Source organism: Caenorhabditis briggsae (assembly GCF_000004555.2).
Source record: "Caenorhabditis briggsae complete genome, chrX, whole genome shotgun sequence".
Taxonomy (NCBI): Eukaryota; Metazoa; Nematoda; class Chromadorea; order Rhabditida; family Rhabditidae; genus Caenorhabditis; species Caenorhabditis briggsae.
In genome coordinates this window covers 1,576,873-1,599,178 of record NC_013491.2, presented here as the reverse complement: position 1 = coordinate 1,599,178, position 22,306 = coordinate 1,576,873, and the positions used below count along the sequence as shown (strand labels likewise).

The 22,306-nt window shown below is 39.4% G+C and overlaps 7 protein-coding genes across 7 annotated transcripts; 6 read left to right on the top strand and 1 right to left on the bottom strand.

The window, feature by feature from the left end:
- Positions 1–1,035: 1,035 nt before the first annotated feature.
- Cbr-dgn-2 lies at positions 1,036–2,415 on the top strand (the record flags this gene model as incomplete). The annotated part of the gene is made up of 4 exons (XM_002643499.1): positions 1,036–1,197; positions 1,293–1,408; positions 1,459–2,272; positions 2,320–2,415. The coding sequence occupies 4 exons, from the start codon at positions 1,036–1,038 to the stop codon at positions 2,413–2,415; spliced, it is 1,188 nt and encodes a 395-aa protein (XP_002643545.1).
- Positions 2,416–3,042: 627 nt separating this feature from the next.
- On the top strand, positions 3,043–3,234 carry CBG27431 (the record flags this gene model as incomplete). Its single annotated transcript, XM_045238830.1, has 1 exon — positions 3,043–3,234. One exon carries the CDS (start codon positions 3,043–3,045, stop codon positions 3,232–3,234), a length of 192 nt encoding a protein of 63 aa, XP_045099798.1.
- Positions 3,235–3,899: 665 nt separating this feature from the next.
- On the top strand, positions 3,900–5,771 carry CBG16241 (the record flags this gene model as incomplete). The annotated part of the gene is made up of 5 exons (XM_002643500.2): positions 3,900–4,315; positions 4,362–4,821; positions 5,227–5,295; positions 5,346–5,449; positions 5,504–5,771. The coding sequence occupies 5 exons, from the start codon at positions 3,900–3,902 to the stop codon at positions 5,769–5,771; spliced, it is 1,317 nt and encodes a 438-aa protein (XP_002643546.2).
- Positions 5,772–7,041: 1,270 nt separating this feature from the next.
- CBG27430 lies at positions 7,042–8,116 on the top strand (the record flags this gene model as incomplete). The annotated part of the gene is made up of 4 exons (XM_045238829.1): positions 7,042–7,073; positions 7,120–7,471; positions 7,513–7,778; positions 7,825–8,116. 4 exons carry the CDS (start codon positions 7,042–7,044, stop codon positions 8,114–8,116), a joined length of 942 nt encoding a protein of 313 aa, XP_045099797.1.
- Positions 8,117–10,314: 2,198 nt separating this feature from the next.
- On the top strand, positions 10,315–12,930 carry CBG16243 (the record flags this gene model as incomplete). Its single annotated transcript, XM_045238828.1, has 6 exons — positions 10,315–10,346; positions 10,396–10,632; positions 11,724–12,060; positions 12,108–12,364; positions 12,410–12,563; positions 12,589–12,930. The coding sequence occupies 6 exons, from the start codon at positions 10,315–10,317 to the stop codon at positions 12,928–12,930; spliced, it is 1,359 nt and encodes a 452-aa protein (XP_045095889.1).
- A 1,106-nt stretch (positions 12,931–14,036) lies between these two features.
- On the bottom strand, positions 14,037–16,442 carry CBG16244 (the record flags this gene model as incomplete). The annotated part of the gene is made up of 6 exons (XM_002643502.1): positions 14,037–14,117; positions 14,239–14,517; positions 14,699–15,683; positions 15,733–15,858; positions 15,908–16,056; positions 16,284–16,442. The coding sequence occupies 6 exons, from the start codon at positions 16,440–16,442 to the stop codon at positions 14,037–14,039; spliced, it is 1,779 nt and encodes a 592-aa protein (XP_002643548.1).
- Positions 16,443–17,627: 1,185 nt separating this feature from the next.
- CBG27429 lies at positions 17,628–17,795 on the top strand (the record flags this gene model as incomplete). The annotated part of the gene is made up of 2 exons (XM_045238827.1): positions 17,628–17,678; positions 17,715–17,795. 2 exons carry the CDS (start codon positions 17,628–17,630, stop codon positions 17,793–17,795), a joined length of 132 nt encoding a protein of 43 aa, XP_045099796.1.
- Between the last annotated feature and the right edge of the window lie 4,511 nt (positions 17,796–22,306).

The following is a 22,306-nucleotide window of genomic DNA, read 5'->3' as shown; positions in this document are numbered from 1 at the left end:
CATAATCAGCTTTTCTCAATATTTCCCCACATTTTTTCTAGTTTCAAAATAGAAACTGTAAGACTCAAGTTGAAACCATTCTCATGGCATTAGAATACCATAGAATCTATGTCCCGAATCCCATCATTTTAATTGCGAAATTGCTCATTTTTGAAGTTTAACCACCTGTTGTTGCACTTTTTCGAGAGACCTTTTCAGAAATACCCATCTATTAACGACCCTCTTTTTTAGTACCATTTTTGAATAAGAGAAAACGAGTAATATGTAGACGCAGAGCGGCGCAGGTGCGGATTCATAATGTCATCACCTGTTAATAGTGCATTGTTTCGAAGACCCCGGGGTCGAAATATGGGCGGGATCTACAGTAAGAGCAATAAGTGGGCGTGGCCTACAGAAAAATCGAGAATAAAAGTCGCGTGATTTATCAAAAATCGTACATTCTCCTTCTTCCTCATCCCCAGCTGACCACTCCGAGCACTCTGTGAGCACCGACTGGTACACCATATTGGTGGCACCTGTTGGTAGTTCTTGTGGAGGTCTTGTGTTCAGCTCATCAGAAAGTCTGCCTCTGTCTTTCTTCATCAAACATGCATTCCGTTCTCTATCGGAATTGTTTATTTGAGTCTCCCATTTTTTCCCCAGTTGTCATCAATCAGCATGATCTACAAAAACCATTTAGAACAGTCGAAAAAACAAGACTGCATGACTCATTTTATTCTTACTTCCCCCTCTTTCTATCTGTTTCAAAAAATCCTTTTTTCTCCATCCATTTTCTTGATATTGAGGAGTCCTTAAAACAGTGTGCCATGCAGATAGTCTGAAAAAAAAGGCGTTGTGCTCAGAAATGATTTAGCTAATTTCGAACAGTCCCTCAAAAGTGGAGCGAGTAGAAGAACATTCTACGGAAACCAGAAAAAAACGACTTGTTATAGTTTCAAGAAATTTTCGATCAATCTTAGTGTATTCTAGCAACCTCAATCTCCCTCTGAATTCAATCCGTTCTACTTTCCCCGTTTTGAACTGCTTTTTTCCAGAATGGGTACTCTTAAATACCACGTCCTCATTCTTCTTGGCTTACTTGCCATGACATCATTTGCAACTATCACCAACAACATGACAGACCTCGAGAAACCACTCACCAACGAAACCAACGGCGACGGCGGCGGCGGCGACGGTGCAAATCGGACCCAAGTCCTGGTGAGAAGTTTTGATTTTTCAGATCAGAGTTTTTTGATAAAAAAAGATCAAAAAACCGTTTCAACTATATTTCCAACATAGAAAACTCTTTCCAGCGCGAAAAATGGATCAGAAAACTAAACTTGACTTCCGAAAGCCCAAATACCGATATGATGGACGACGATCCAGAACTCGACAAAGATCCCGCACTCGTCGAAGTCTCCTGTATTGTGTAAGTTTTTTTCAACATTTCCACGTTTTTCTAATTGATTTTATTTTCAGTGGATCCATCTGTGAGTTGAAGTCCAATCATTGGAATGGATCTGATTTCGAAAACTCGACGCTTTCATTCACCGCTCTCCATGGAAGTCACCTCTGGATGTACGAGACCGACAATAATACCATCTCTGGTGTGCCAAGATATGTGGGCAGATTCTACTACATCATAGGTGTCCAACGATCTTCTGGAGAATCCAAAGAATATCCGTTCGTCGTCAACGTGACAGAGATTACCATTCCCAACCACAAATTTTTGATTCTTCTGGCTCTCCCAACACCGTTCTACTTTACCGAGTTTCCCGAATACGTTGGCCAGTTTCTCAAAGATGTCGCCAGAGCTATCAACGCGTCTTATTCTGAACTTGCTGTGAAGAAGATCAAAGCTTTCAGGAACACCACTCTCATTATGTTCTACAACACAACTATTGCATCTCGTCGTTGCTTGAATCACGAAATCGACGCCATGACGGCAAAGATGGTGGACAAGAACGAAGTTCCAAATTCAGAATTTGTGAAAGCGATGGGACCTCGATATTCAATTCGTCATGTCTCTCTTGGACTGATCAAAAGTTGCCATGACAGTTTGGAGACTAGTCTATCAACCACTCCAGAAGTTTCCACGTCTACAGAAGTCCCATCGACCACTTCTCCAAGCACTGGATTCTCCTACTCTACTTTCGTTGACTTCGTCATTCTCGTGGCTGTCATTGCTTTCATCGTGGTCGCCTTTGAATGCTGGAAGTTTTGCTATAGATGCGGAAAGCCGATCAATCGTCAGGTGATGCGGATGTCTCAGCTCGTCGACCATAGCATCTTGGTAAGAATGTATCTGCTAATAATCTATGAATTCTTGCGTTTTTCCAGGAAATTGACAACCCAGCGTTTGCTATCAGCCAGAACGAACAAGCTCTTACCACTGACAATGGAGAACTACCAACGATGGAAAATACTACCGCCTGAAATGCGAGGACAAGATACTCTAATCGTAGTTTTTGAATATTCAACCTTATATGTAATCTCCGAATTTGATTTTCAATGTTTTATTGTTTTTTTTTTGTAATTTTTGAAACGTAATCTTGAACTTTGGCACAATTTGAATGAAATACTTACTCGCAGAGGCTTCCCTTGTTTTGAGTGATGCGGTTCTCACATCGTTCTTTCCCTCCGAAAGTTGTCTATACTGACCATTTTCAAGAAAAACCGCCTTGGTGAAGGCCTATTTCGCGTCATCATTTGAGCGAAATCGAAAGAAATGACTTCTATTCAACTTTTAGATAATTCTCAGATATCTGAATATTGTTGCCTCTTTCTAGAAATGAACGAAAACTTCTTAAAATCGTTCTCCCGAAAAAATGTTTTCTTCTCCTCGAGGACTACACGCGAAGTGGAAGAGGAAGCGCAACCACGTGACCATCCCTTCGTTTTTTGAGCGGTTTTTCAAAATATGGACGTCAGGATATTTATCGATGTTTCGTGGATTTCATGGTAAGTTTTCAATCCATTTTGATGAAAATTTTCTGAAATTCGACAAAGTTCTCATGGGTTTTATGCTGGGGTAGGAATAGTCGAACATAAACAGAACTTTGAATGATCAATGAAATATTTTTTCAGAATTCTCCAGCACGGGAGACTTTTGCTGAAATGAAGGAAATTAGATGGAAAAGAAAACAAGGATTCAGTTATCTGCTGGACAACGCTTTCACAAACCTAGCAGAACTAACGCTACCTCACGGACCACTCGATCATCTCACTACGGCTTTAATTTGGATTATTTGGTGAGTTTTAAGCTTTTATACGTTTTGTACCCCCCCCCCCCCTCTTTTTGATGGTCGTATAGGACCAGTGAGCATTAAAAAAACCCAAAAGTGCTAGAAACATCTCCAAAAAATCGTTGTGGATTCATATCTCAACACTCAAAGCTACAAAATATAGCATCAAACGATTAACTTGATCTTGATTTCCTTTTAAGAACTGCAAAAAATGAACGAAAAAGAAGCGGGCATTCTTAATTTCTGTTCCAGGACGAGACGAACACATCAGGCTTGTTTTTTAGCAAGTGATTCTTAATAAATACTTCTTAATTTTTCTGATTTCAGTCGTTTCTGTTCACACTTCCTTACTTCCTTAGTCCACTGGTCCGTTGTTGTTGTTGCTATATTGTAGTGCATGTTATTATCTTGCGGACCATCTTCTCTAGCGTTTGACCCACCGGCTGGCGGGAGACCCCTGTGTTAGGAGAGGGTGGCATTCTCGCCCGTTGCCTTACGTTAGTGTGTGCGTTTACAACTGCGCTCCACTAGACTGTGTAGTGGTCCTTTCTTTTTCTTCAATCAATCGGTAGTTGAGTTTTGTTGCGGTATTTTTATTTGAAAAAATCATTTATTTGACACGTTCTCATCGCTTTTCACTAAATTATTTGATACTAACTCTTTCTTGTTACAGGGATGACACCAGAAAATAAAAAATCGATTCTCCAACAGCACAAAACATCCGCCAACGGCAGAATCAAATCTTCAATCGTCACAAAAGCTATCGCACCAAATGCACCATCCGAAATTTTTCGTAAGGATGAAATTATTTCTCATGATGCGCCTACAAGTGATCCAATGATTTCGAAGCTTTCTGGCAGAGAGTTAAAGAAAATGATTAACAAAGAGCTATCCGATCATGGTCTTGGCAGTTTGAATATGATGAATGCTGGCGTGGGAGGAGAATTGAAAATGCGAATTCTCGAAAAACTGTTGGCAGTGTCTACGAATGTTGATAGGATACACTCTAGACCAAATTACGACAAGGATTGGAATGATTTGTCGGAAGAGTTGAAGGCGGAGTGCATGAAATGGATGTCATTCAGGACAAGGTAACTCTATTCAATCAAAAACTGGTAATGAAATGATATATTTCAGACTCCGTCTCCGACAAACTAGCAAAACCGAAAAGCAACTTGTGGATTCAGTCCCAATAAACTTCAAATTTGTGAAAGTTGATCAAAATGCCAGATATTGTTACGAGAAGTGCATCGAACTATCATTCCAAGACAATGTCAATCAAGAAACGTATCTCAAATATAAGGATCCATCTGATTTCATGAAAGATGGCGCTCCGTTGCTCGCCTATATTTTGAAGCATGGGAAAATCGACGAATTCGACTATGAGATCAGCGATGAGTTGAGCTGCATGACGTTAGAACTGTTGGAGAGGAAGAATATCAAATTTTGTATCAGGAAATTTTCACATATCGATATTAATAATTTCAAAGAAACTTTATTCATACTGGCGAACTGTGATGAGACTCTTGAAGAGATTGTGTTTGATCCGGAAAACGGCGAAGAAGAGGATTTCAAGAGATTGTTCATGCTACCCGCAGTAAGTTTTATTTTGATATATCAGAAGAAAACCTTTTGTCGCACGCAAGGCTGTGCAAATCGCACCCGTGACTATGTTGTTACGGACCAATCAGTCCGTAACCAGAAGCCACTAGGACCGCTGAGCCGCAATATTTTACCTATACCAAAAGATATCGCAATTATGATACTTTATCAAATTCCATGCATAGCACAGCAAGTTTTATGTTCTGAAACGTCTTAGAAGTTGAAAAATCGTATCTGAAAGTCTGAAATCTGCACTGAAAACGCGATTTTTGGTACTGAAACTAATATAACTCGGCTGAAACTAGCGAGCGTATTCTAAAATTTTTAGGATAATTTTTTTAATGTTTTGAATCCCCTAGTTTGGAAGACAGCCAAAACTTTACTCCATAAATTTTTTCAGTTCAACAAGGCCAAGTTTGTTCGAATGTGGACATTGAAGCATCCCTGGGTTGCATTGGCAACTCTTGAGGTAATCAATAAATTCAGAAAATAACAATTTAAAACTCCTTTCTTTTTCAGAGATACATTCATACTGACGCGGAAATCGGAACAGAATTTGAATTCAATGCCGATAAGATGACAATTGTTGATCTTGTAATAAAATATTTCGAAGATCGGATTGTGTGAGTTTCATTTCTTCTAATGTTCAAAACCCAACCTATCCAAATATATTTCAGATACCAGAATGGAGATTTCTTGATGAAAATCGGAATGAACGTGGCTGATAGAGCAATTCTGATAGACCATGAGTACACCGATAGTTTTAGCGAAGTGACATTCTATTTCACGGTGGTCTCTGCGGATTCTGTGAGACGCGTGGAAAGAATTCGAGCGGATTCGAGTTCTTCCGATGATCTCATCCCAGATTTTAAGCGAATATTCAAAGAAAGTTCTGATGACGAAATTTACAAACCGAACGTTTCCAATGTTTCCAATCGTAATTGATTTATAGCTCATTTTCATAGTCTGGCTTTGGTTAATGAATTGATATTCCTTTTTTGTTGTTAATTTTGATTGATTTTATGTGAGGATCGACTTGTGAAATTCAAGTGATTACATATATTTATTTTTTTATTTCAGGTTCTTTGGTGCCACAGTGTCAGCTGGTGCCACAGTGAACCATACAAATGTCCCAATTTAAGGAAATTTTCAAAATGAAGAATTCTTAGAGAATGGTGCTATTGAAAATTAAATAGGAACCCGGACCTTCGGAATTAGCCAGACTGATTTTTTTCATTTGAATCTTATTGTACAGTAACTATTGAAATTAAAGAACAACTAGTGAACCAGTTCACAAGTTCTCCCGAAGGTGTACAAATGGAGGAAAAAATTCAAATTTGATTTTGGACAAAAACCAATTAGAAACAGATGCTCTTTTCTGAGCAGCTGAAATCATTCTTCACAAAGAATTGAACATTGCTCTATAATTCTATTTAAGTATACATACAGAACCAGATTCGAATTTAAGGAATCGAAAATTTTCAAAACTTGACATTTTGATTCCAAAATTTCATAATCAAATTTTTAATAATTGTTTTTAAACTTTTTTACATGTTTTACTGCTCCACTTTTCACATTTGTCATAGTCATCACATTGCAACTCTTTATGTACTTGCCACATCTTGTTTCCTCTTTTGCGTGGGCAGCTCATTCTTCTCAAATAGGCGGAGTTTCATGCTGTATATAGAGAAATAATTGTGGGTTGATATGATAAACAACATGCGCCGCTCAAATCTCTAGAGTCACTTTCAGATTGCCTATCAACAGTTGAAGTTGACTTAATTATCGTTGCCTAGAAACGGAAAATAATATAATTTGAAATCTGTCGCTTATTTTCTTGTTTTTTTTTTCATTGATTCCTCATATAAATTGAACATTTTTAAAGCTGAAACATGGAGCGAAAAACAGAATAATGCATTTCTCTGTGCAGTATCAACACGGTAGTCATTATGGATCTAGCCAAGTTGCTCCCATTCAAGGAAAAGTGCGTTCTACCCGCTATTTCCAGATTTTTCAAACTCTTTTAGACTACTCTCAAATTAAACCTTTCATTTTAGGTACAAAATCCTTGCCAGCCACTTCACGCATAACGATCCAATGATCATCCGAACCAACGCGGTTCAATCCGCCGCAAAGAAATTTGATGTTGTTTTGAATGAACGCATCTGTCGCATACATCTCACCGTGTTGGACAACAAAAAAACGTTGGACTCTGATGCCAAGAAACATGATGGAAGCGGATATGTCGTGAGTTTCGCATCATTCTGAGTGTTACAAAAGGCATTTCTTCCAGGGCCTACTCATACACCAACGAGTACTACTATGGAATCAGTGATGTCTCCAAAATTGTTCCGGAAAGCGTATCACTTCTCCACTCATTGCGCACCTTTATGGCTGGTGATGTCGACACTATCACATTGTCCGCTGACATCTTTAACGATGATCAATCTGCAGTTACCAATGCTCAGGTCATCTCCCAGATTGGCAGATGCAAAACACTCCGCGTTGATGGTACTGTTGGAATCGGCACATCCAGCAGAGTCTTCTTAAACCAAGGATGCACTATCCTTCTGAATAAACTTCAGATTTCCGAAAAAATCAATATTCGTGATGTCTATCCAGACGCGTCAATCAATCTCTCGAAGGTACAGGGTGTCATAAGATTTTACTAACTGATTTTTTTCAGATTTCTCACATCCCATACACGGAATACTGCTTGTCCAGCGTGACTCCAATTAATCTACTAAACTGTGCCTCTAGAGAAACAAAGATTTGTGTCCCAGACTTCTCATTGTCTGATATCAATCTCTTCATGAAGGAATGGCTCCAATCACCAACCACCAACATTCACCGTCTTACTTTGAAAGTAAATAATGCGGAGGAGGAGAACATCGAGAAGATGTTTGAGGGATTGGCTCACCTTGGAATCAAAGCTCCTTGCTGCAGTTTCAAGTTCGCTACAAAAACACATCTCCACAACTCATTGTAGTACTTTTAGGACACACTGTACAAATGCCTCCTGCGCTCACCAGAAGCTCATTCATCTGAAAATCACTGGTGTCGACTTGCATCGTAGTGATGGAGCTGTGGCCACTGTCTTCTACTCTGCCGCTGTCCAACACTTCTCTTTTGTTTTCTTCGTTCGGTATCCTGGAGAATGTTCCAAGACACGTGTCAAGGAGCACACCAGAAAGCTGGACAAGGTGCTCAAAAAGCATCGAAAAGTGCTCGAAGAGTTGCGCTGGTTGACCGACTTCAGAAACCGGATCATCGGCGTGTTTGGCGGCTAACCAGAACAACCGGGTATACACGGTCTATTACAAGCTGGTCTTCAATACGATTTGGCCTCGTGGAAGATCTTCGAAGATCACTCGATCAGCGAGGATATCAAGCGCTTGGAGCAGCTGATGCACGCCACTACCAGACTTCGTCAAAGCTTCGGACACTTTGTTTTAGAGAAGAATGGAACGAAGAACTCTGAATAATATTTTTCACGTTTCGGTTTGCACTTCTCACGATATCACATATTTTTCTTACATTCTCCACCAAAAAATCCTTTTTTTTATCTCCATCTAATATATATTTTGTCCCAGAATAAATTGTAAAATAGCATCTCACATATTAGGTTGTTCGGAAAGTCCTTTCCACTTTTGATATGTTGTTTTCAAACTTTGTTTTCTTGAAGGGGATAAAAGCGAGGAAGTTGTCGTTTTATCAGTATGCTGATGAGGTCTAATAGTGTCTACACCCCAACGGAAATCATTCTCCTCTTTTCGTGTAGTGAGATATGCCCACCGTTTTCGCCTCTAATAATTTCCATTTTTGGACTACCATTTTATTTGTATTTCTATCTGACCTCAGATCAACTGAAATTAATCACCAATTTGTGGAGGTTAACAACGAAGATGCACCCTTTCGAACAAACTTTACAACCTGGATTCATCAATTTGAAAAATTAAAATTCTCGTTGGACGAAAATCCCCCTCCAAAAAGCATACGGGCTCAGATTTGGACGCATTAAAAACGGGATTGAAAGGGACCCGTCTTAAACTGTGCGAAATATATCAAGTACATCAGTGGCAAGCCTTTAGTCAAAAAGCCATAAATCGGGAACTCTCGGCAAAGTAAAAAAAAGTGGGAAGATATGGATCAAACCTTTTCGCTCAAAGCAACTTCGTTTCACGTGCGGGCACCTGTTTGAATCATCTCATCCTGCGTTGCAGACATGAATGTTGAAGTTAAATAATTACTAGTGGCGATAAATGGGTAATGTATGATTACTATAAACAACAGTCCAAGTGGGTTGACAAAGGCATTCAACCACCAGACGTCCCGAAACGTGAAATTAACGTTAAAAATGGGATGTTTTCGGCATGGATGTCTACCAAGCAGTGGAGTATTGGGAGCTGCCAGATAATGGTGTCACTTTCATGACCGATACCTATTTTTGTCAGGTGACATAACTCAGACTCCATGTGGATCTTCATTAGAGAGAAACACAAAGGTTTATTTTCAAAATCGAAATTCGCAACCTCATGCGGGAAGGAGAACAAAGACCGATCTCACTGGATACGGCTAAACGGTTCTGTCTTATCTACAGTATAGTCCAAACCTTGTACTGTCTGACTACCCCCTCTCCAGTCATTTCTACCGACCTCTTGATTGAAAAAAATTCACTTCAAAGCATGATGTCAAAAATGGGTTGACCTGATTTTCAATGCGCTGTGACCGGAGTTCTGGAAGGAAGGCATCCACAATTTGGTGGGACGTTGGCAGATAGTCACTGATAACAATGGTCTTTATCTTCCAATTATCTGAAATCGTTTTGACCTTTTTTATATCGAATGAATCTGACGCTACAAATGGAAAGGACTTTCCGAACAACCTAATATATCAAGTATGTATTCAAACTGATATGGTTCGAAAATATCGCGGGTTAGTTCTCTGACATTTTGATTTTCGAGAATCCAGAAGTTCAGGCACCCACACTTGTCATAAATCACCTTCCACCGATGCAAAGCTACATGGCAGTTATTGGAAAGTTTCCAAAAAAAAAAATGAAACCATAACTTTTTCGTCGTCATACATCATCTTTTTTTTCTAATTTCCTTTCCACTTCCCGCCTACCACTTTCGTTTCTCTAATCTTTTTCTCACTCAACTAATCAGACAGGTCTTGATTACTTCTTTGAAAGTCTCCTCTCAGAAATTGTTCATACTTCCTCGTGATGCCTGATTTTGTATTCCCAGTTGAACTTTGTGACTCAGGTCTTTTTCATTTCGATGTTGTTGGAAGCTTTCTTCCCAACAAGAAAACGCATGTTGAGAGTGGTCCCATTAGTTGCTTAGAGACAATAAAAACCACGTAATTGTAACCATAGGCATCCACTTCAGGCTCGCTTTCTCGTTCTTCCGACGCACTCACATAAAACTTTTTTTTCGATTCCTTCAAAAACAAATTTCTTCTCAGAACCCTAAAAAGAGCAGGGATGAACAGGAGAATCCTCACTATTCGTGAGATGTAAGTTACGGAATTATCTTCTACTTTGAAACCATCGTCTCATTTACAGCTTCGACTATTTCCGGGATCGAAATGTCCGGGATCACAATGCCGAGCTGGATCTCCCACTTTTGCAAAATTCAGGGATCATTCTGTCCTTTTGGATTGGAACCAAGAAATCGGATATTGAAGTCAAGTGTCATGGAAGGCCGGAGCGCAACTTCTGCTGGCACTTTATCAAGCAGGCTCACCCAGATAAAAGTTGCAAAGACGTGTACCATGTTGGGATAAACGACTTGTTGGTTCTGTGAGTTTGCGCTCGCCAGGAATAGTAATTAATCAGTATAAAAGGAAACAGAATTTAATTTTCGAAGTTAGGTCTCATAACAATTTTGATTGATGTTTATAATGTCTTCTGATGCTCCTCATGGCTTTGATACTGTAAAACCTGTATTAGAGCAGCCCGCACACTGTTAACGTTGAGCTCAGTTATCTCAATGCCTATGAGATATATCAAAAACGTGTCAACAGGCGAAACACTTTTGGTGTTATGATAAACAATTTATCAGTTGATAACTGTTTTATAGCTTTGACAGGAACAGAAAAAATATGGTTCGACGTTACAAGTTGAGAGCCCTTCTGTTACAGGTTTTACAGATTTCAGGTTTCAGTTGATTTGTTTGAAAAATCGACTATTCTTTTTGCACTATTTTGTTAAGCATCACGTGTCTTTGAAAAAATTCGGCGTAGATTTTTAGAAGATCATATGTTCTGCGTCAATTAAAAAAGTCTAGTTGCACTTAGCTCACCCATGGGATTCCAGATTGAAAGAAAAACCCCAAAATGTTTAGAAAGAGTGAATGAGAAGTCATTGATGTCATGGGGAAGTTTGTTATTAAATAGGATGGTGAATTGAATAGGATGATGAAAAAATGGTGGATTTGAAAGATCATAAAAGAGCTGAAAGATCATAAATTTTCGAGACTGCCAAATTTATAATCGGATACTGCATTTGCTCTAATAGAAGCCAGCCCACCCTATACCTGCTATGTGAACTCAATTATCTCTGTTCCATCAATAGATATAAAAAATTTCAACTTAAAATATATCCAACATAATATCATCAAAATTTGATCAGTTGACAAACCTTTTGATATCTCTCATAGAAACCGAGATTGTAGAGCTCAAACGTTACAGTGTGAGGGTCCTTCTTGTTCAGATTTTACGGTATTTGAACTCTTTAGAAATGCTAGACTTTTTATGTCAGATTTAGAAGCTTGAATAAAATATAGGTGTCGTGAGGAATCTCTACATCATATTTCTATTGTTTCGGAAAATAAAAATCTTTCAAAAAGTTCTAATAGCACCCTAAATTAGAAAAGTGCAATAAAAATTCAGCAACAACGAAACAAACTCGATGACTCTCCGTGTTGTCGACAAGGAATGCTCAATGTTCTCATTGTTCGATTTCGTTGTTGAACTTCAAAATGTTCTGCAAGGGAAATTTGAATCTATCGTAGTCGATGAAGATATATTCGTGTCGCCAGAAAAGGCGAAATGTGTCACCGACACTTTGACAAAAATTGTGTGCCAAGCAGTCGTCATCCGTCGTTTGGAAAACGACTTGACTGATTCCAATAGCGAGCGGATCATTGAATTTCTCAATAGTTTGGATATCAAACGGAGTGTTAATGTGCAAGTCGAGCTGAGTTCAAAAGCACTAGCCAAGTCTACGGTAGTACCCTTTTTCTTATTTGTTCAGTTGAGTTGTTTTATTTTCAGCTAGCCAAGATTCCCGTAGTAACCATGACAGTACCAACGTCTACCCATATTGTCAAAAGTGCTGGAAAAAACAGCTCATTCACTTTCAAGAGCTGTAAAATCGGCTTTCTCAACCACTTGCTTGGTATTTTCACATTGGGAAACCTCTTCTCCATTGGAACTATTCGCCTAAAGCTCGAGAAGTTTCATTACAAATCAAGTGATAAGATATTGCCGAATCTTTTTCATGAAGCAACAGCCGGTCAAAAACCATTCGAGTAAGTTTCAATCGAGAATTCGCTGGAAAAAAAAGTATTTTTAAGAAAAATGAAGATCGAAGATCAAATCGCCGCGATGTCGTTGCACGGAATCCACGTCATAATCAACGATCGAACTTCGGTTACAATTCTCGTGAATAGACATGAACCTCACGATAATGTTACCTTCATTGCTCACTTTGAACACCGACGCGCTCCAGTAGAACAGCCATCCGGATCGTCAGGATCGTCAGGATCATCAGGAACGTCTTCAACAGAGATACTTCAAAAAAAAAAAAAACATATTTTGGAAACGGGACAATCAGATGCCAACGGTGACCTCGGTTGTCAAGGCTGACAGCGATATCATAATCTCGGAGAAGGAGGCGAAGAAGCAGAAATTGCTACATGAAAAACGTCGCATTGAAGCTGAGGAGATTGAGAAATCAAAACTGGATTTGAAGATGTTCGAAGCTGGTCGTCTAGCCGAAGAGCGGATGTTAGCAACGACTCTGGCCGAGGGAAAAATTCAGCGAGAAGACTTTGGGTACCTGTTCCCGCGTGCAGAGAAGCAGAAGAAGCACTGATTTTACAAGACTATGGGATATTCAGATATTTTTCTCTCGTACATTTTCTAATTTATTTTTGGGTGGCCTTTTTTTCAAATTATAACTATTTTTTAAAATAAACAACACAAAGGGAAGTTACTCTTTTCTTAGGAATATCGTCATGGAAATTTCCATTCAAATTTATGCGAGCATAAAAACTACTCGAAAAAACTTGGTCCAGCTGTCTCAACAAAAGTATAACAAAAAAGAAGAAAAAAATCTTTTGTGGTTTCACGAGCAAATTATCTAGGAAGGAAAAAGTGTACGACTACAAAGATCATTTATCTTATATAGGTTTTAATATTCCAAAGATTCCAAGCTTTCTGAATAGTGTCACTGTTACCTACGGCCACTGAGGAAGAAAATAAAAAAAAAAAGATCTATGAACATTTTTGTGGTCGAATCAACTTTTAACATGGTTGTAAGAGGCAAGACAAAATGGGTCCAGAAGAAGTTAAAAATCGATTACATCGCAAGATTTTTTCTTACATATTTTCATAATTTCAGCTCTGAAAAACTCATTTTTGACATATTCGACTCGAAATTTACTTTATCGCATTATAATTCTCATTATAACACACGGAATTTGGCGAAATGGGCTGCTCGAAGCTAGCCGTACATATTATGTAATACTCTGTCTGTTGATTCAGACTGGGTCGAGGTATTGATGTTAGGGAAACAATTCAATTTCGTGGGGAATGTTAAGGCCATTGATGGTGACAAGGAAAAAAGAAGTCGGGTGAGGAGAGAAAAAAAAACGTTAAGGCACTTATACACACATTTTGAAGAAAAACGGGGGACGAGTGAGACAAAACCAGGTGAATTTCAATTGATAGATGGGACGGGAAAGGTAACAACAAACTAAAATGGAGAACCTAACAAAGTGAACAATGATACCCTGACATTGGTGGGGAACAAGTGAAATTGTGTTTGAATATGTTTTTTTTGGGGAGAATTGGGGGAGAATATGGTCTAGACAACGGATATCATAAAAATGATATATTTAGAATAGGAAGAGATTTAAATATATGAAAAAAGTCTTAGAAATGATATCGATATAGAGAAGATATGGGGTCCAAGGGGATCTAGTTCTTGATGGCAGCAGCCTTGGCCTTGGCTCTTCGCGATTGGAGAATTGGGATTCCGAACAGCATGAGACCAGAGACCTGAAATTATAAATTTTGTGAAGGAGGATCAAAACAAGGCCTAATGGTCATTCAAAGCTTTCAAAAACTTTACAGTAGTACGTTCTGGAGGATTTCACAAAACCGTAATCCCCCTACTCACCAAGAGATTTATACCGCAGAAGACGAAAGACAGGGTGTACGATCCGGACATGTCAGCCAAGTATCCCGACACTGGTGGTCCAAATACAGTTCCGATTCCTTGCCAGAGGAGAAGAAGTCCGAAAGCATTGGTGAGTTTGTCCAGTCCCAACAGGTCCACAAGAATGACCGAGGTCAAACAGATGTACGAGGCGATAGAGAATCCAAAGAGTGCAGAGTAGGTGGCGAGTGGCATGAATCCGACGAATTTGTAGCAGAAGGTTGTGAGGAGTCCGCAGATCTGAAAAAATTGTTTTATTTCGGTAGGTGGGATACCGGCTCAAAATAACTCTAGACGAGGTTTCTCAGAGCTCTAGGTCTCTGAACTTTCTCAATTTTCAAACATATATATCTAGACAGAGACTGATTTGGAGATTATGTTTTAATATAAAATACTTTAAAGTATTACTGCACAAACTCACAGTCAAGGAGATGTTGTACATCCAGAGGCGATTGCGAGCAGTGTCCTCTCCAAGACCACCTGGAAGTGGAAGCTTGTGATCAGCGACGACTCCGAAGACGACACGACCAATGGTATTGGAGATTCCAAAAGCTGAAAGAACTTTGGATCCTTGGATTGCGTCGAGACCGATCTTAGTAGAATGGAGTGGGAGGAAGTACAATGGAGAGTTGAATCCGACAGATGTGAGAAGGTTGGAGATGGCGAAGAGCAAGAAGGTAGGCTCTAAGAGAAGGTCCAATGAGAGCATGTTGCTGATGGTCTTGAACATGTTCTTTCCCTCGACATTGTCACTTCCATCAGTCTTCTCGCTAACATCCAAGGCCTTGCTGTCTTCTTCACTTCCTTCGCGAACGTCGTCCAACTTTCCAGTCGAGTGAGCTGGGATGCTTCCAACGGTGGTGTGGCGTCCATGAAGAGATCCAGTGGAGCGGTACTTGTCTGGGTCCTCGCGGAATTCGGCAACATTCGAGATCGAGCCAGTGTAGAAGACGTCCTTGCGATTGAGATATCCAGAGTCACGTTCTCCAACTGTTCCACGACGAGATCTTGGCTGCGACTCGACATCGACCGCTCCCACCGAGCTAGCCGGGCGGATTTTCTCACCAACTCTCTGAACTCCAGAGCTCTGAGACATGGATCTCTCGATCATCGTTGGTGGCGTGAGAAGTGTAGCTTTCTCTCCGTGAGCTTCGTTGGCAGTGACCTTCTTTCCATCTTCCTCGAAGACTTCGTTGTTCTCCTCCTCTTCCTCATCTGGAACCAAAGCGAACTCCAAAGGGGCGAACGTAGCTCCACAGAGGGCACAGAGCACCAAGACAAACAGGAAGGCGAGGAAGACACTGCGCCATCCGAAGTTTGTAATCAGGAAGGCGTTGATCGGTGCGAAAAGAACAGTTCCGACTCCTGCTCCAGCGACGGCGATTCCGGTGGCAAGAGAACGCTTGCTGAAAAATCATAATTGTACTCTGTGGAAGATTAAGGGTTCGAGCTCACTTTTCGAAGTACATGGTGACAATGACGATAGCTGGGCAATACATCAATCCAAAGCCGACACCCATGATGACTCCCACACTGATCACAATGTGCCACATAGCAGTTGCAAAGTACGAGATAGCACATCTGAAAGTGGAACCAGTTGTCTCGCCTTGAGAATTTTAGTATAGCCTACCCAACGAAAGCGACTCCAGCTCCAGTGATAGTGGTGATACGACATCCGTACTTGTTGCAGACAGCCGAAGCCAATGGTCCCGATCCGAGAGTGAGTCCGGTGAGCAGTGAAATGATCAGAGCAGCCATCGTGTTGTTGGCTTGGAACTCCTAGAAGTTTGATGTTCGTACATTTCTTTTTATTGGCTCCTTAGCCATGACAAAGGGCCAGCGGACCACTAGATTCACGTGCCACCGAGTCTTGATGGCACGTTTCTCCGCTTTTCTGTCCCCTATAGCCCAAAGAGCCCACACATGTGACAGCGGTGTTTTTGACAACCGGGTCTAGCACCAAAGTCTTAGATGCTAGGCACCTAATAACCTCCCCATATACTAACCTCCATGAGTGTTTCGACGAGAACTCCGAACGAGTAGACAAAGCCGTCGGCGAAGACGTGAACGAAGAATGATCCGATGACGACGACCCATCCCCACCCTCCATCTGGTGGCAATGGGACCAACTTTCCTCCTCCAGACGACACCGGCGCTCCCGTCATTGTTCTGGAAATTTTTTTGAATTTTTTTTTTCAAAAAAAAATGAGTGTGAGAGCGAAAAAAAAAGTAGAGCAGTGATCATTTAAAATGTGTAAGTTAAGATCAAAGTGGTAGAATGAAGAATGCGCGCGCTCATTAATCATGTTCGCACATTTTCTTTTGATACTATCGGTCTCGAGTCTCCGGGGGAGATACAAATCTCACGGCTACTGATTCTCGCACTTTTGTTTGCCTAACTGAGTAGTATCCAATCGCAAAAAAAAACGAAAATAGAAGCGTTTAATTAGCTGCGGTAGAGGACAGAACAGAGAGTAGCTCTCCCAGGAGAGCGCAACAGTATGAGAAAAATATGCGAGAGGAGATAGATGTGATTTGAATGGGCCAAAACGCGCGGGAAGCGAGAGAACGCAACACGCCGACAGTGCATAGCAGGAAATAGTGTGAAAGGTGGTGGAGAGGGCTAGAGAAAAGGGCACCCGATGAGAAGGGGAACACAGGGGCCGGGGGCAACACGGGGTGAGGGGTGGTGGAGCGGAGGAAGAGGACAACAACGGACCGACGACTGTAAGAAATGAGGGACAGAATGGGAATGGGAGGAGGACGGATGACCGCGAGCAGGAGGCGGGGCTTGGAAAAAAAGGAGGAGACCTAGAGAGTGCGAGAGAGCTGACAGTCAGAGACTGATGGTGATGATGGAATAGACAATGGCAAATGTACTTGTGGAACATCTGTTTGGAAAGGCAGTGACTGGAAGATTTGGGTTTCGAAGTTGGAGAGAGCAATCGGTTCAAAGTACACAGATAATATAATAGTCCGACTGAATACTCACAATTTTGAAAATTCCGATAAGTGTAACGGTCAAAAAGATAATATGTATTCGAATGAACTCCGCTATTTTTGCTCGATCTCAAATTTGTATAGAAATTTCAATGAGTTCAGAAAGTGTCTGAAAGTCCAAAAATACTGTATTTTTGCTTGGACCACAGAAGTCTATTTCTTATCAACTTCCATCTTTCCTTGATGTTCTAAAACACCAAAAAAACAAGTGGAAGCTTAAAGGCTTTTATTCAGTTTCTGAAGCTTTTATAAGAAACTAGAAGAGGGGTGGAGCTACTCCATTTTCCTCCTTCAAAATGATGTAAGATGATGGCTTCCGGTGGGTCTCCAAACAATTTTTGCTCTTTGAAATGAAAAATACCACATTGCATTTTAGTTGTCCCAATTCAAATAGAAAAAAGGCTTTTCAAATAATTTATCTATCAAAAAAATCACAGTTTTCAAAGGATGCGCCACGGGAAAATAGAAAGAATAGCAGTCAAAACATCCGCCTTCATAGAAAAAGTGTTTTCTCGTGAAATTGAAAAGCAAAAATTTCTTTCTAGAAATATATAAAATATGAGGGATGTTCGAAACTATCGAGAATAGAATCGAGAGCAAAAAACGCCCCAAAAATCAGAAAAAAAACGCGTAACTGGTTGCGAGTGCGCCACTTAAAATTTTGACCACTCAAATTTCTCCAGAATTTTCAATTTTTTGGGAATCTTTTTCCCCTCTGTGGGGTATTCTGTTATTTGTCACGTAAACTTGTAAACACAAGAATACTCAGAAGTTTTATTTTCTCGGCCTCTTCTGGAGGCTTTTCTGGGGTCATTTTAATCTGGAATCCATTTTATGGCAGATTCTCAGGTTTCAAATGGCGGAAGAAAGCTCAAAGAATGACACCGCTAAGTGTTTATCATAAAATCCTAATGGCAGATCGTAAATCTGCCTAGGGTCAACAGCCGTCTAATTTCTGACTTTTGACAATTACCGACGTCTTCTAAATCATAAACAAAAGCACTAGAGTCGGATTTCAACTCACGAGATAGACAAATCATGGAAAATAATGTTTTGTCAAATTTAATAAATCTCAAAGGTAGAGAAACGGGGAAAGCTAAAAGAAAATAAATCTTAGTCTAGCTTTGATGTTTGCCGACACTGTCTGATCTGGAATCGAAAAAGCTAGGCATTTCTAGAACAAAATGATGAAATCTGACAGATCTGATGAATTTATACAGGGACTCATGATGTTTGATGTTCGAAATTTTGATATTAGTCATAGCCTTTCTAAACAGTCACAGATGGGGACCCCCTGGAAAAAAGGCCCTCATAGTTATTGGTCTCTAAAATTTTTGTCAACAACAGTGACCGGAAAAACAATGTCCTCTGAAAAAAGGGTACTCTTGATTTTTGGTCTTTGTTTGGAGGAATAAGACTGGGGCAAATCTCTTGAAATCACCACAATATGAACGTTTTGCAAGGAGAATACACCGTGAACACTCTAATAGAAAACCACCCAAATCGTCATATTTGAGCTCATGTATCTCACTTTCTGCGAGAGTTATCAGAAAATGGTTAACAAATAAAATGTTGCTGATATCATGATAAATATTTTATTTGTTGACAACTTTTTGATATCTGCCAAAAGAAGTGAGATATATAGGCTCCAAGTGGACGGTCCGGGTGGCCTTCTACTAGAGTGTTTAAGGCATATGCAAATTGAGAAAAAATACATACAGTGTTTGCGTTAATAGGAGCCCAGCCCATACGTGCACTTTGAGCTACATTATCTCAGTTCCTATGAGAGATATTGAAAATCTGTCAGCTAATAAATTAATTATCATAATATCACCAATATTCTATCAGTTGACAAATTTTTGATATCTCTAATAGAAACTGAGATAATTGAGCCGACAAGAATCAATTTTTTCTCCTTGTTGCTTCTTTAGAAAACCTCTCAAGTCAGTAGAATAACACTATGCATTAATGTGACAAAATCTCTGGTACATTTTAACACTCAACTGATAACAGAGATAGACTGTATGTAAAACCTAACTTTAACAAAGAGTTATCAGCAAATGCATTTGTCGTTTGCCTCATTTACAACCTCTTTCTTGACATGATATGCCTTAAAAAAAAGACACAATAAAAATGTATGGTGACAGGAGCAGGAGATACTTTGGAACTCAATTTTTTAAATGTATTGGGGTATATTAGACCATACTTTTGAATGATGTGGTGTACTTGCAAAATTTGGAGAACGAATTGAAGTTACATGACGAGAGAGAAGAACGATCAAATCAATTCTTACCTACAGAGAAGAGGAAAAGAAAATGTTGGAAAACGGGAAAAATTAAGCTATAAAAGCCCTAAAATAATTGCAATTGTAAATGTGTAACAAATGACACTGGATTTGGCAGTCAAGCGTAAAAGTTGTTTCTAGTGATAGATACTTGACACATGCAGAATGGAGGTGATGACGAGTGATGATAGGGGGCAGTGATAAACTGATGTCCTTCACTGTATATACATATCAAACCCGAGAAAAACTAAAAGATGAATGAAGTGAGAATTGTAACACTCAACATTCCGAAGGCGGATCGTTTCCGATTTACGGCGATTTTTGCAGAAAAAAGAATAGTGTAAACAGAAAGGAGAAATGAACTAATTTGAAATGAGAACAGTTTTGTTTCAATTGAGATAATAAAATAACTTGGTGACAAGAAGGACAGAAAGAGAACCTTCTGTGATGGATCGATTTCAAAATTTGATACTAAAGAGTTATGGTAAACAAGGGTCAAGGAAATCAAAGAATCGGAACCACAATCGAAAACTTCAAAAATGGTTTTTTTTGTTGCAAAAATAGTCCAAGTATAAGATTTTGAAATTTTGCAGGCTCTGTTACCGAGAAAAAAAAACAAGCTTAGTTTAGAAAATCAGGAGAAAAAATGGTTAAAAAAATTCTTTCAAGTATTTTCAAGTCTTTTTTTCTACTTAAACCATTGAGACAAAGCTTCTAAATTTCTGATCTAACGTCACAAAAAACAATACTGATATCCGAGCCACTGAGCCCCCCGAGCACTTTGAAATGCACTGAACATGTGATGGGACAAGTGTTCTGTATCCGGAACTAATTGATTAGCGCTGACTGAAATATTGTAAAGTAGGAATCGATCTTCGGCTTGAAATGAACACTTGGAACAAAGAATGATTCAATGAAATCAATTTTCTTTTTTTTTTTGAAAAAAAAAAAGTTTTGGGGCATAAAAAGGGGAGGTGATGACAAAAAGGAAAACTGTCGGAAAACTGGCCTGTTTCAGTGGAAACACTTTTTTGTTGCAATTTTTAACTTAAAATTGAGTGATAGGCGGTTGCGGTTGCAATGACAATGAAGTTCAAAAAAAGAGAAAATGAGATCAAGGACTTTTCAGTCCACGTGGAGAGGTGGTTTTTTGTTTTTCTTATAAAACGAAAAGTTTATAAGGAAAGGGAAGATGTTCCATGATTGATAGAGGTCTTGGCGGGAAAGACGACAGAAAAAAAAACGTTGAAAGATGATAAGTCTATGGGTGGAACAAGTCACGTTTGCCTCTGGACCACTCCTCGAGGTGTTTATCAAGTGATCAAAATAAGTAGGTGGGTGTATGATGGAAGTTTGGACCGACACTGCGAGAACGAAGGGCAAATATACATAAATTACGGTGAACAGCTGTTCCCCCCCCCCCCCGGTCGTTGGCGACAAGTACTCACCTAGTTCTCTATATTTCTCCCTATCTATCCCACTCACTTAACCCAAGTGTCTGGGTACTCAAAAAGCAAAGTTTACATGGTATGAGTCAGTAACGGACAACTGAGGAATATGTATTACTGTAGTTTCAATCCAATGCACGCTGTTTTTAAAAATTTATATAGGTAGCTAGATTAGAGTTTTGTTAATACTTTCAAGAAAAATTCTGCTGTTGAGTGACAAAAAAAAACGGAAAACGGTAGCAGGAAATGAAGTATTGGATTTCCAAAGTCCAATAAGTAAGCCAATAACATTTTTTGTTCTCCAACTCATTCATTCTGTTTCTTAATATACAGTGACCGTTAGGTTCTGATCCACTCAATATTTCTGAGCAAATAAACAGGCAAATACTGGGTAGAAAAATGACCCATTTTCAATTTGTTTATCGTTTTTTTGGTGTCGTGATGACAGAAAGGAGAAAAAACAGCCCACTAAACAAAATGAACGGGTGGGAATAGGCAGAAAAAAAAACATCTGCACACCATTATTGTTTACGAGAAGAAATAGCGTCAACTCAAGGTCTTCAGAAGTGAACGGAGAAAAATATGAGAATAGTAAAAGAGAGGAGGCTACAAACAACAAACAATAGATCAAAGAAGAGCTTCAGGTCAGTTGACAAGTTTCAAAATGTGTTATGTATGAGGTTTCGAGTTACGAAGAAGAACTGATGAGTGGAAGAGAGAACACAGAGAAGTTTATATAGTTGAAAATGTGTCGGATTACAAACAACACGCCCTATTGTTGATTGGATTAATCCTGAGGCAACGGCCAGGAAGGAACAAAACGGGATGATGGACGAGAATGAAATCAGAAATTGTTTGCGAACATAACAGGATTAATTGTACCATTTCTGGACCTTCGGGAAATTTTGATACCGTGAACACTCTGATTGAATGACCTCCTAACTTTTAACTCAATCCAATTTATCTCGGTTCATAGAGGTTAAAAAGTGGAAAGAGGTTAAAAAGTGGTCTACTGACAAAGTATTTTTGATATTATGATAAACATTTTGTCAATTGACAACTTTTTGATATCTCTCAGAGGAAATGAGATACATCTTCTTGAAGTGGACGGTTTGAGGGCATCATATTAGAGTGCTTATGGTGAATTAAAATCGAAAAGACGAAATAGTTCAATATCTTGAAACTTTAACATTTTTATGGTTTCCAGTTGTCAAGTTTTCCGTTTTTGATCATCTGAAACCCCCCGAGAATCCTAAAATTTGGAGTTCTAGGAGTATGAATCTCGAGAATCCACAAT